Source organism: Hoplias malabaricus, chromosome 18, assembly GCF_029633855.1.
Source record: "Hoplias malabaricus isolate fHopMal1 chromosome 18, fHopMal1.hap1, whole genome shotgun sequence".
NCBI classification, from domain to species: Eukaryota; Metazoa; Chordata; class Actinopteri; order Characiformes; family Erythrinidae; genus Hoplias; species Hoplias malabaricus.
The window spans coordinates 16,273,567-16,287,820 of NC_089817.1; the positions used below are offsets into that span (position 1 = coordinate 16,273,567).

Sequence of the window (14,254 nt, forward strand, 5' to 3'; positions counted from 1 at the left end):
TAACATGCCAGTTTACAGCAGATTAGGGCATGCAAACTTCAAATGCAGTCAAAGAGTATTTTCTTTGCCTCGACAATTTGGATTATGCAAATTTCCTAAACATTATCAACCTGAAGAAAGAACACCTTATTTGAATGTTTACTGCTGAGACAACGACTGGGAACAGACTGAAAAAACAACAACAAAAAAATATATGAAAAAAAGTTGTTGTTAGTTATGCTTGTATCATCATCATCATCATCATCATCAAAGAGATGAGTCCTTGGCGTTTCTGGCAAATGCATACAGACGAAACAGTGAGGCACGCAGCGCTACCCTCCAGTGCCCCTTCTCTGCTTTTCACACACACCCATCATTATGACAAGAAGTAAACACAGAGTGAGTGCATCATCAAAAACATGCCTTCTCTCTCATTCTGAGTTGCGGATTTTTTTTGTCCAAATCTGTCCTTGTTGACTGCACACAAGAGAAAGCATGAACAGAGTGAGAAAGCACACAGACGCAGCTGTTTTATCAGAGAGACAGTAGAAACATGCTGCTTTAACAGCGTGTCTTCTCTTACACTTTCCCCACCATGTGATCATACTCTGCTTTTCCCGTAGGGGTGATTGTATATGCCTGCTTGCTCTGTTGCCTGCTTGTTCTTTTTCACTTCTTTGCATCATGTTCTTTTTTTAAGGAATGGGAGAAAGAACCATGCGCATCATCATTAAATGCATAAACAACTACATTAGGGACAAAACAATACACTGGCTGGCACTGATGGATACTTTCGTATTTTGTTATTGAAATTCCAGCTAATAATATTAAGGCTATTTGGAATTTGTTTAATGCCAGTTTACTGTAAGATAAACTTCTTGTTGTAAACGATCTGAGATTTTTCACTGAGATTTACTGTTTGTCTTCATTTCTTTGAGGCTCAAGTACAGACACTCAAGTATTTAGAGTTACCAAATACATAAGTTCATAGACTTGTGTATTTAAACACAATCAAATGTTTAAAATGAGAAATAAAACATCAACTGCATGTCCAACATTTAACATGAACATTGCGATTACACAAAACCTTGCTGTAGAAAATTGATAAGAAATTAGAACGCTAAACTAGAATACTGCTGTTAGTTCGGACCATGCCTTCCACACTTTTGAAATATAAGAAGAGTGTGTTTTCTGCTTTAAACTAGAAAGCGTCCCTTCCAGGGTGTATTCCCGCCTTGCGCCCAATGATTCCAGGTAGGCTCTGGACCCACCACGGCGGCACGGTGGCGCAGCAGGTAGTGTCGCAGTCACACAGCTCCAGGGGCCTGGAGATTGTGGGTTCGATTCCCGCTCTGGGAGACTGTCTGTGAGGAGTTTGGTGTGTTCTCCCCGTGTCCGCGTGGGTTTCCTCCGGGGGCTCCGGTTTCCTCCCACAGCCCAAAAACATACGTTGGTAGGTGGATTGGCGACTCCAAAAGTGTCCGTAGGTGTGTGTGTGTGTCTGTGTTGCCCTGTGAAGGACTAGCACCCGCTCCAGGGTGTATTCCTGCCCAATGATTCCAGGTAGGCTCTGGACCCTGAATTGGATAAGTGGTTACAGATAATGAATGAACTAGAAAGTGAGATTCCCCTTTGATGAACAGAAGTAGGTACTGTAAACGACTGAGGCACAGACGGTTTATAGTTGAGTGCAAACATTTTATATCAGGTTATTGTAGGTTAGAGATGGATATTTACAAGACATATAAATAAAAAAGAGGGAAATGGCATGAAGGAGTGACAGTGAAGCTACAAGGGTTTTGGTCCTAGACTTGGGTCACTTGCTGGATTTTGGTGTGTTTTCCCTGTGTCTAGTTCCCAGCCACTGACGGTATCACTGGTCATCATGCTTCTAATGTGAGTCCCAAGCATTTGTAGAATAGGGGGTTGAATAAAACCTGCGTCTGTGACTGTGCAGATCAGTTGATCTGGTGGAGTGTCCCCTCATGAGAGCATCAGAAAGTGGAACAACAACAGATTAGAGGGAGGGTTGGGTGGTGGGGTGGCGTGGGGAGTCTTCAGGCCTAGTCCTTGTATTGCAAAGGCTGCTCTGTACTATGTTTTTCTGCCATATTTGGGGGTGGGGTTACTTCAATGTCAATGATTACATTACATCGGGTCCTGCTGCTGCTGAATAAGGAGAAGACAGATGGATAGAGAGGCATATATGGAGGACCAGAGGATAGAGGGAAGAGAGAAATACCCCTGAGGACTTCATGGAACTTCACTGGCATTCAAACCTCTTTGGTCTTAGCACCATTATGTCCCGTCCCAATTCTTGCCCTAAGCTCTAAAGCCTTCCTTGAAGTGTGCACTTTGATGTAATTGATGAAGGGAGAGCAAAAGGGGCGCAAACATTCAACGGTCAGAGAGTTGCGTACAGAATTGAAAAGCACTTTGCGCCCCTTAAGCTGTGTACAATCGTAGGCATTCCCTTTAAAGCAAGAACATCAGAGAGCGATTGGTTTGCTTAATATATTAAACATGGCTGTGAAGGTTACAATGCATCAGGCGGAGATTTTCAAATACTGTGCCATAAACCACTAAAGCTCTGTCTAGACACTTGTGATCACCAGGTCTGACTGACAGAAATGACTTTGGAAGAATAAATGTACAATATAAATGGATTTTGTTTTGTTTGATTGCCTGTTGTTTTTCTGAGTGTCACATGTGTGACCATGTGGAAATGTACAATGCTACAGGTGAGAGTTGCTGTTTTTGTTTTCACTGAGAGAAAGCTGGCTGCTGCTTGCGCGCTGTCGATTCTGCTTTTAGATTAACCTCTATATGTGGCCAATCTTTCACAAAGTGTCCTCAAAATTAAGCAATCCTCTCCCCTGGTCCACAGGGAAGCCTTCTCTCTATCATCATTTAAATAGATCTTGAAGGTTTGTTTGTTTTCAGCCCAATATTTTTTATGTTTAATGATTGTAAAACCTCATTGACTATGAAAATAGCACTCTATAAATGATAAAGAACATATCAGCAACTGAGCAGGCCTGTCACAATTATTACATAATTGCCTGGTCACAATGGTATTACATAACTGAGCTCATCAGCTTTATTTAAGCTGACTGCAGTTATTATCCACAGCGGTTAGCTTTCACAATCATATTTGTACCTTTCAGTGAAGATAATTCAACACATAGATGTGATTTTGTAGTTTGGGGAGATGTGGGAACCGTCATGTGTTTATAGGCAACAAAAATAATTCTAATTTCTGGGGCGTATCAATCGGCTGACAGGGTAGAGGTCAAAAAATTTAACCCCATTTCCACCTTGTCATTCATTTAAACCAGAATAAATCAGTTCACTCAAATCACTTCAGGTGGTGCTCTGAGATGCATTTTAGCCAGTTGTATTACAAGTGTGCATCTGTCTTTCCAAGACAAAGTCACCAATCAAATCACACCCATTCATTCATTATCTGTAAGCGCTTATCCAGTTCAGGGTCGCAGTGGGTCCAGAGCATACCTGGAATCATTGAGCGCAAGGTGGGAACACACCCTGGAGGGGGCGCCAGTCCCTCACAGGGCAACACACACACGGACACTTTTGAGTTGCCAATCCATCTACCAACGTGTGTTTTTGGACTGTGGGAGGACACCGGAGCACCTGGAGGAATCCCACGTGGATACAGGGAGAACGCACCAACTCCTCACAGACAGTCACCCGGAGCGGGAATCAAACCCACAACCTCCAGGCCCCTGGAGTTGTGTGACTGCAACACTACCTGCTGCGCCACCGTGCCGCCCAAATCAGACCCAATAGAACCAACATAACACAATCTAATACAAACAATATAACAATAAATATTTAAAGTAAAAGAAAAAGCAGAATGAAGTACAACCCAAGTGGTTGGTTATGCTATTATCAGGTTATCTGCATGTTTAAACCCATTTAGAAACTGGATTTTGCTTTTCCACTGCATGGTACCTACTCAACACATCTTGATATGTTTTTCAGCCTTGGTCTCTGGTAGCCTTTCCATTAGCACAGCCCCCATCGCGAAATGTAGCTGGTGATGTTGCAAAACACAATCTCTAACAGAAACCGCTGGCTTATACACAGTATTTGTGGGAGTAATGTTAAGCACTGTTTATTTGTGAGGTATCTGCAGTTCTCTGCACCTCAGTTCTCACAGATCAGTCATTTTGTTCCTAGTTGCATGTCTGCCTCTCGCTGGAGTTTTTCGTCTGCCATCAATCCAAGGTACATTTCATTTGAAGCTCTTCAAAAGACTATGGTGTCATTTTACAAGGTGCCATTGTGAGCTGGGTAAAAACAAATGTGATTGCTGCTGTAAATTGGAGATTTTACACATGGCTAGTTTTTGCAAGTCTCTTTGACCAATCAGCGCTCTGTAAGGTTTACACATTATGTCGGCTTGCTTGTAACTGGGGCTAAAAAAGTCATTTCTGGGGAACAGGGACCTGATTTGACTAGTGGAAAAACAAAAAAAGCAGAGCTGAGCTACCGAATATATGTGGTTAAAACCGCATCAGGAGGCAATCCACATATACATTCCTCACTTAAAAGGAACACTAAGTAAAATTGTTTTTTTTTATCCGTTAGTGTGAAAGAGGAGGAGGAAGGGGGAGTGGTTTCCTATCCTCCTCTAAAAGTTACATAGTACAGTTCCTGCTGTGATGAGCCCAGAATAGCAATGACGGGCTCTATTCTCCCTATTACAGGTCAGTGAAGCATCACAACGATTTTGAAGCTGTAATTTTAAAGTAAAAATATGACAGTGTTCCTCTAAAACAACCAGATGTCATGAAACAAAAAATAATGTGTTTACATCTTGAGCCTTGTCTGCCATCATCATTGAGAGTTATGACGGTCATTCAGCAAATCTGCCATATAGACTTACAAATGAGACAACTGAATTGTTGAACTATATGATCACAAAATGTTCACATCATTCATGCCTTTCTTTGCGTACTCACAGAGGAAGAGAAAAGATCCAGTGAAACAAACTCTAAACTTTTCTGCTTTTTTCTTAATCCTCTGATAGCATACTGCTTCAAATACATCTGTGAAGATGCATGGGGCTGTGAAGCTCAAGCACACATGAACTTCTGCCTGCATGCATATGGCTGAGAGCATAAACACTGACACACAAACACACACTTTGAATGCACTTTAAAAAGATGCATGAGCACGATGAAACAGCCGAGGAACATCTTACGTTCAGCATGCACGTCCAGGCTTCAATAAATTGTGCTGATGGCAACGGAGCAGCAACATTTCACACCCGGCATCACGCATCTGAGGGCACGTGTGGCCACATCTAACAGGATTAATTCCCTCAGACGGCCTGGGTATTTCTGCCAGAGCCCCGCATTTCCCCCAAGGCCACACAGTGAGGCTCAACACCTCAGCAGCATCAACATACAACTCATAGAGCTGTGCATTCTCATGTACTTTCTCCTGTACTGCCCAGCAATTAGGGTTTTGCCTCATAGTTTAAACACTGCCTGAAGAGCACTGCTTTAAGAGCAGTATTGGTTTCAAGATCTGACGACCTCCACTTATGCTTTTAGCAGTACTGGATAATGAGCACATTTCTGAATTCATTTTATGCCATATCTTGTTCAAAATCAATATTTAAAAATGTTTTTTAAGACTTTTTTTTGTACCTTTGCTTGAAATTGATATTTAATGGTAATTTCACCTTTAGCAATACGTTTAAGAAAGAACAGCACATTAAAACAAGCTGTCTGATTTATAATGCAAGTAGCTCAGTAAGCACGTGCTCATTAATCGTAATAATAATGCTAAGTTAAGTACTATCTATCATTGTGATATATTTAGAAGATTGCGCCCAATCATGTTGTGAGGTAATGTTTGTAGACATTAGATCCACTACATTTGCTTTTGGGTTGTGATTGTGCTGCTCCAAATTAAACGTTCTACACATAGGACATCACGACAGAACAAGACCTACCTCATTAATCTGAATATAACTCCCAGCCCTAACTGTGAGGATATAATGCATGTGAAGCGCGTTCTGGGCCTGTACTCTTTTGTAGGTTTTTTTTTTTTGTGGTGAGCATCAAAAAGAAATACTGCTTTTTTGTGACAGTGCCTTTAAAAAAATATATCCCTGAAAGAATGCTTACCAAAAAAAAATCTTTTGTTTGTTCAGGAAGCATCTGCAGCCATTAACTCAGTGGAGGGTAACATCCAACAAATTATCCATGAAATAGAAGTATTATAAATATTACTGCCACTCCGGCATCCTTGCTCACTGGAGGCAAAAAAGCAAGAGATATGACATTTATATGTAAGCATTTGTGGAAACAGATTCTAATAATGCAATTTGCAGTAGCCTGAGGTACCAGCATCTTTATTGACAAAAAGCACAGAGATATTACTGGAAATATCAGGTGATTGTGCAAGGGGATTGTTTTTAGCTTTGTTCTACCAGCACTGAAATGGCCTAATAAAATAAATCATCTTTTGAGCATGTATCTAATTGGAGTCCAGAATATAGCCTCAAAGAATGCAATTTTAGATTGTGAGCAAATTTCTCACAATGAACACAGCTTGGGAAAGGAACAGGCATGCAGTACAAATGAGAGAATGTCTTTTAGAGAAAAACCTACCAAAAAGTGATCACCATGGTAGTGATAAGAGCTAAACATTTGAAGGATTTAAAAATTTTAAACAGTACATCTCAATGAAGTCGCTACATGAACTCACTGTACACACGGTTCTGAATAACATCATGTCTATTTTTATAATGCTACATGAATGGAGTCATGCGAAACAATGAAAACACTCATTCATTCATTCATTCATTCAGTTTAACAGCTTCACACTAATAAATGTGTATGAAGCCTATGTGGAATCACCAGGCGAAGGGCAGGGATACACCCTGGTCGGGTGGGGGGCGGGGGTTATTCACTCCCAAGACTCAATGACGATGGAGCTCTGTAGCAGCTACTGCCTCTGACTTTACATCTACTAGCTGGATCAACGAGATAGGTTTGTCCAACAGAGTGGACAGTAAATTAACACAGTGTTTAAAACTCAAGCAGCTCTGCTGTGGCTGATCCACTTGTACCAGCACAGCACACACTAAGTGTTCACTGGTGCTTTTGGTTCAAATTTTCCTTGAACTATGCTTCACGTTCAAGAGAACAAAGCCAGACCAGCGTTGCTTGTAATAAAGGTAGCTGACAGATGTAACGCCGCTCTCTTGCAGACTTGCCTTTAGGGAACTTGATGGAGTATGAAGCTATAATGTGGCAAGTTATTGGTTTCAGCACTGTTTTGTAGACAAATCCATTACATGTTGCACCATGCTATGTTTCCACTAGGCATGTGTCCTGTACAGTTGCCTGTGAATTTAATACTCTTGTTGGAGCACTCGATGATTCTGACAATGTTTACATAATCAAAAAGTATCACATTTTCTATATTAAGTAAAAAGATGTTTAAAATTTATGATAACATTTAAAATTTATTTGACAAATCTGTGGAGAGACAGAGAGAAATGCTTGCATCATCCTGTCACACTGGAACAGAACATACACTAAAGATTTTTTAGCAAGTCGCAAGACACACACACACACACACACAAAAAAAACTTTCAGATGCCATTAGTTATATAAAAGAGATACAAAATGAGACAGACTATTAAAATTTCATGTCTAGTCTTTAATTCATTAAAGAAATTACAGAGCTAAATCAAACTAAATTATTCCTGGAATCATAATCACTCTTAAGCCAATGATTCACACCCTAAAGTCTTTCCATTACTGACTTCACGAGACAGACAATTAGACAATGAGCTTCAAGCTAATGGTGTTTTATTTAGCACCACCATAAAGAGGTGCTCCTCTCGCTTTCTGATCATGCTTTCTCTCGTGATTTAGTAATGTCTAGGTATGAGATGAGAATACTAAGCAAAGACATGAGCACAATTTTACCAACCTGTGGCCAACCTAACTCTCATGCGCCGCACACTCCATGCTTATAATTTCAAATTTATATTCCCTATTATCCCTCCTCAGACACCATATTTATTGCATGATATTTGATTATTCATAGCCAAATAAATATCTGCCTGATATTGACCAAGTAAATGTGAAATTTCTTTCAGTTTTATTGCTCAAATGACTGTGAAGAAAATTTTATTTAATATAAACAGAACTCTTCTAGCAATGACTACTAAACAGAATGCGCAGTAAAGTTCTGAACAGAGGTGCCTTCATCATAACGACATGAAGCCATGTGGCCAAGAGGGCAGAGCATCTGTAAGACCTTAGCATTTTATGTTCTAAACATTTCAAACAATTTCAAGCCAAAAAGAAAGGTCTGCAATGACAAGACGTCAGTCTAGGCTATCTAGGTTTATATTGTTGTTGATTTTTAGACCATCTGTGTTGAGTAAACAGTCAGTCAGATGTACTGCTCAAAGCTAATGTGAATCAAATACTGCGGTCAAACATTCTCAAAAAAGGTGATGCAGAAGTGAAGACACAGCTGGGGCAAAAACTAGGCCGCACCAGCAATATGTCGGTCCCTCTGTTTCAAATGAAGTCCAGTCTTATGGAGACGAGGGTCAAATCAAGCCTCGGCAAGGAAAGAGGATTAATGTAGGTTGTTAAAACTGCTTTAGGGATTTACTGACCGGACGGTGGAGGCAGGCACTGGTGGTCCTCAACTGCTGTACTGTCAGGGGGCTTTTATCAAACACAGCACATGGAAATATGCTATCCTTAAATAAACAACATGGGCACGGCTCACAGGTACAAGGAGGATGATGTAAGTTTTAAATGGAAAAAGGGACACAAGTCTTTTTGCTTAAGTCTAGCATGACTTAAAGTGCTAAAATTATGGAAAATAAATGTCAAATATAGAGTTACTATCCAGCACCCTGATTTGAACAAGCTAAAGGCTGAGCTGGGCTACATGGCCAAAAATGTTATCATGTTAAATGTTTCTATACTGATCAATCATGGTCTTTATCACAATAGTAATAGGTCTTTATCACTGTTAGTTTTTAAAATTACATCCTTCTAAAAAATGCAGAGAGAATACACCAAATGTTCATTGCAGTAATTATTAAATCTTATTTTTTCTGAATGGTATATACATGTACATAGTAGGCAAACTACTCAAATATAGAGAGAACAGAAAACTCTAACATATTTAATAGATTTTTAAATTATATACACAAGCATTAAACATATTACAGGCTAATTTACATTTTCATGTTCATCATGTCTTGTAAGTTCATGTACCATAATAGCAGAAGTAATGCGCCTGATGGTGTGCTGCATGATCAGGCTGCTTTTATTGGTGGTGCTAACAGGTAGGGCTCTAGCGGTGAAAGCGATATTATCGTCCCAATTTACTTAATTCATCCTGATTCTAGTGCTACACTCCTCACTGTCACCTGAACGGGCCTGAAGTGTTCCTTTTGAGACTCGGTGTTGGTGGAGGCAGTTGGGCTTATAGATAGTTGGATTATAGGTAGCTAAATGAGATCTCAAATTCACATTTCTTTGTTTCCCAAAGACCTTTCTGGCACAGAATTTGCATATTGCCTTGTCTGAGTTTCCTGCCTTTCACTTTTCATTTCGTTGAAAGCTGAAATGCTCACAAACTGTCTAAGTTGCATTTGGTTTGGGGACTAGGATTGCAGCCATTGTGTCCATTTTGTAAAACGAAGCTGTTCAGCTGCAGTTCAGATGCCAACAATTGTCTTTTTTTTATTTTATATTTTTTAAACAAATTTATTTAACATTCCTTACACCCCCCCCCAAAAAAAAAAAACAAAAGTGTAAAACAAGAAAGACAATGCAAAAAAAAAAAAAAAGGGAAAACATGTATACATTGCGGTGAAGACGGTTCTTGCCATTCCTTACTTTTGGCTGGTCAATAGCGCGGTATTACCATATTGTGGTTATTGCAACAGCTTTACTAACAGGGAATAGAAACAGATATTTATAGAACCCTACTGGCCAAAGCTTATCATTATTTTTGAGCAGAAATTAATTGAATCGCCCAATACAAGCTAAAGGGTATTTTTTATGTCAACTAGACTAAGCCTGTAGCTGTGGAGTACCACTCTATTCACAAAGGAGTTGATTTTTTAATGCTTTTTTTATGAGATCATACAGGACAGTCTATCAATAAATTAATCACCTACATAGATCTGTCAGTATCAACACACAATAATAAACATAAATACTAAAATAAACCAACAATATAATAGGCTAACACCACTTCATACTTTATGAGTAGGACAAGGTCAGTGTTGTGAAATACTGCCAACAAAAATTAATCAAAATCTTTTCATATCTGTTATTTTAAATCTTATATTTTCTTATATTTTACTTACATAGAAAAAGGTTTTTACAGAGTTTTGTCATCAATTTCACCCTTCAGTGAGTCTCCCTTGATTGCACACAGAGCCAACAGCCTCATGCGCTTCCTCAGAGACACATGAAACTTAACCACGGCTTCTTCTAAAATTGCCACCGAATGGCTTATAGTACAGGCTGTGAATGCAAACTGTCCAGAGCTATTACAGCTGAGAGATGGTAGTACTAGCTAGCATTATGAACAGACTGATCGAATGGAGAGACCACACCAAGAGAGCAAATCCCACTATAGGACTTCTGCCCATGGATGGCTGAGGCATCACCAGACATCAAACTTTTAATGTACTACCAGACCAATCCATAGAAAGCTGCATCCCTCGGGAGTGGCGTAAACATCTATGGACTGAAAAGTGCATTCTTAAACCCTGAGATAGGCTGAAGCAAGAACGTGCCCAGGGTCTCTGAACACCAATTTGAGAACCTCTGTGTTAGAGGGTAACAAGAGTTAAAAACCAATAATAAAAAAGCCATGAGTGGACCTCAAGGACAAAAGCAATACAGAAAATATATATTACATGGGCCCAACAGACTAATATACATGGACTATGCAAAGTTGGTCAGAGGGAGAGAGTGCTCAGAAAGGACAAAGCAGAGTAATGGCTGACCAATATTTATCACAGTCAATTTATGCATTTCTGATCATTACAGAGTTGAAATGCAAAGAAAGTCATTCAGCATGTTTTGATGTGAAATTTTCCATTTTAGATAATCGTACTATGTCAGAAGTGTACACTGTTGTGGTGAAAGTAACCAGGCATACAATGCTCTTATACCTCTTATACCTTTAATACCTTGTAAATCTAATATATCAGAAACTACAGCACAAAATTATTTTGCAGGAAATGATCATTATTCACAGCCTTTACAGTAGCTTATCGATAATTGTTTTGCTCTAAAAACAGTTTTTCATATGACATCCATGAAACATTTATGTGCTGGCTGTGGTAAGGCAAAGTTCCCAAATAAATTTTTTTTTAATATTCTACATAACTATTGATCATCACACAATCTGCTTTTTCACTCTGTTGCTAATAAACAAGTCATGACATGAGGCAAAACTAGTTTTCTTAATAGCTGACCTTTTGGACATTGTTGAACACACCTCAAAGTTCAAATATTTACATTAATTAATTTTTTTAAAACATGTAGAGGAAATAAATATAGGATTATTAACACCAACACTATACACAATTAGTAGCCTACTATGTTGCTCCTCTTCAGACTTGATTTGTTTGAGGAATGGATTTCACAAGTAAAAAACAATTTTCTATATCAAATTGGCTACTGTTTTCAAGAAAAGTGGGTCAGGTTTACATGACATGGGCCGTCCCCCCAGTAACATTGAATTGATATATCTTTCTTTAAAAAAAGTGTTAACAATGTTTGCTCTGTGGCAGGGGGCATTATTTTTCTGAAAAATGATTTCATCACCAGCAAATATATTTTCTTTCAACAAAGTGAGAAGGGTGTCCAATATTTCAGTCTTCAATGTACTGAGGTAATACTTGCCCACTTCCCTGGTACATTTACCTGACGTGCAACCCCATATCATAAACGAGTTGTCTTCAGAGCGTCTCTGTACACTTCATCAAAACGGCACCAGACCAAAGTTACAGCATCATATTTTTGACCAATGCAGATTTGTGATGCATCACTGAATATCATTCCTTCATTGTCTGTAACTGCTTATTCAGTTCAGGGTCGCGGTGGCTCCAGAGCCTACCCAAAATCACTGGGCACAAGGTGGGATCACACACTGGAGGAGTGCTAGTCCTTCACAGAGTAACACATTCACTCACACCTATGGACAGCCAATCCACATACCAACGTGTGGTATATGGGAGTGGGAGGAAACCAGAGCACCTGGAGGAAACACCAAAGGAGAACACACCAAACTCCTCACAGTCACCCGGGACTTGAACCCACGACCTCCATGTCCCTACTTGCTAGGCTATTTAGGTGACGCTACCTGCTTCATATCATTGAATATCACACATCAACCAATTATCCACACTCCAGGACTGCTTCCCTTTAGGCCACTGTAACCTTGTTTTCTTCTGTTTAGGTGGTAATGCTGATATCTTTCTGGATTTTCTATTTGTTAATCATACTTTACACCACTGATTTCTTACAGTTCTGCCACAAACACTAACTCTTGTTTTCACATATTTGTTTTTTCATGTGTAGTGCATTTTCTATATTTGAGGTCATGCTTTGACTTTTCTATCCTGACACTTTGACATCTTCCTTGCTCGTATATTTTCATTTGATAACCTCCATATTTAGTTCACTCTTGCACCAAACTTTAGACGCAGCTGACAGATACCATGAAGATTCTTTGCCACACACTTCATTGGATTTGTTTCTTGAAGGACTTCCTTAATAATTTCCATTCTTTCAACTGACAAACTTTCTGGTTGGGGCCATGTGTTCTTTCAATTAAACCTAACAGCTCATTACAAAATAAACTGCAAAGCCTTGGTATTTGTTTTAGAAATGCAAATAACACAGCGATTCCATAATAATTTCCCCCCCAACAATTAATTCAAGTAATATAATTAAATTTACATGCGTTAAGTTTCATGCGCCCAGAATTTCAGCTTTTAAACCAAGCTGTTTTGTTTCATATCTGAAAAATGTATGTTCTCTGGTGATTCTATATAATACATAAATGGCTATATATTTATTGTATATAAGGTGACTTCTGGTTTCATCAACATCACGGTAAAGAAATTCTATTTTCCCCACAAGAAAATATTTTCAAACAAAAGCACTCCGAATGAAACTTGTTTATTCGTGACTGAATTATTCGGACATTTTGGCAATGTCCCTTTAAAACCAAAAACAACTACTACATGCTGTCCTGAGGGAAACTCACCGATGCGGAGAACCTGCTGCTCACTGAGGTACAACTTTGACATCGTGAAGAGCAGTAGAAACAGTCTCTTTCGTTTCTCCATGGCTCCGTAGTCAAAATCCGTGGTAAACTTCATTCTACAAACGGGCATTCAAGTCTTTTTATCACACACCAAACACATCCACTTCTCTCCTCTTCCCGCCCTTTTCTCCCTCTTGCAGCGCGCGCGTAACTGAACACATCTTTAAAAAAACGAAGCCTTCCAGCGGCAAATACACTCTTACATAATTAGAAATGTCTAAAATCCTTCATATTTGTTCTCTGTATTTCATTCCGTCCAAAAGAAAAGCCCAGCCGACTCCTCAGCATAGGATTACTGGAGACTGAAGTTTGCTCCTTATCCTCAGCTCCTTCTTCTTAGAACTGTCCGTTCCACCTTAAATGGAGCGGCGGTTACACTCAGCGCCCGGGAGGATTATGGTGAGTTATTTATTTATTTATGTGACTCTCTATGCCCTTTCCCTCTTCTTGAAAAAAAAAATCCATCCCTGACCGTTGCTTGCATCATTTCGGACAGTGTGTGTATGTGTGTGTGAGAGAGAGAGAGTGAGGGAGAGAGAGAGAGAGAGAGAGAGAGAGAGAGGGAGGGGGAGGAGGAGGATTCGGCGGAGGTTGAGGTTCAAGGTAAACATAGTTTACATATCGAGTATATTACATTGATTAACGTTAATATGAAAAGAGAACCAGCAACACTTGTTGATTAAAGATTGTAGATTGTATTATATACCAAAGCGTTTTGTGACTTATGGCCTTCCTCAGGGTTAGATATTACACCATCTTCATTTAAATACATGGAACCTAAGGAACCAACTCTGTTAAATATTGGAGCAGTGGAGGGATAAGTGTAGATGGTGTTGGGGACGTGCTGCATATTCATAGATCTTTAATGAGTGTAGAATTACCTCTAAGCTACCTT

At 39.4% G+C, this 14,254-nt stretch overlaps 1 protein-coding gene across 4 annotated transcripts in view; it reads right to left on the minus strand.

The window, feature by feature from the left end:
• Positions 1–13,817, minus strand: part of grik1a (glutamate receptor, ionotropic, kainate 1a) — a 61,132-nt gene extending 47,315 nt beyond the window's left edge. For 2 of the 4 annotated variants that reach the window (XM_066651046.1, XM_066651047.1), the window contains exon 1: positions 13,300–13,817. In XM_066651046.1, coding sequence (XP_066507143.1) covers positions 13,300–13,429 — 130 coding nt within the window. In that variant the 5' untranslated portion in view covers positions 13,430–13,817. The remainder of the gene's footprint in view (positions 1–13,299) is intronic. The other 2 variants (XM_066651048.1, XM_066651049.1) reach the window with 1 other exon arrangement.
• Between the last annotated feature and the right edge of the window lie 437 nt (positions 13,818–14,254).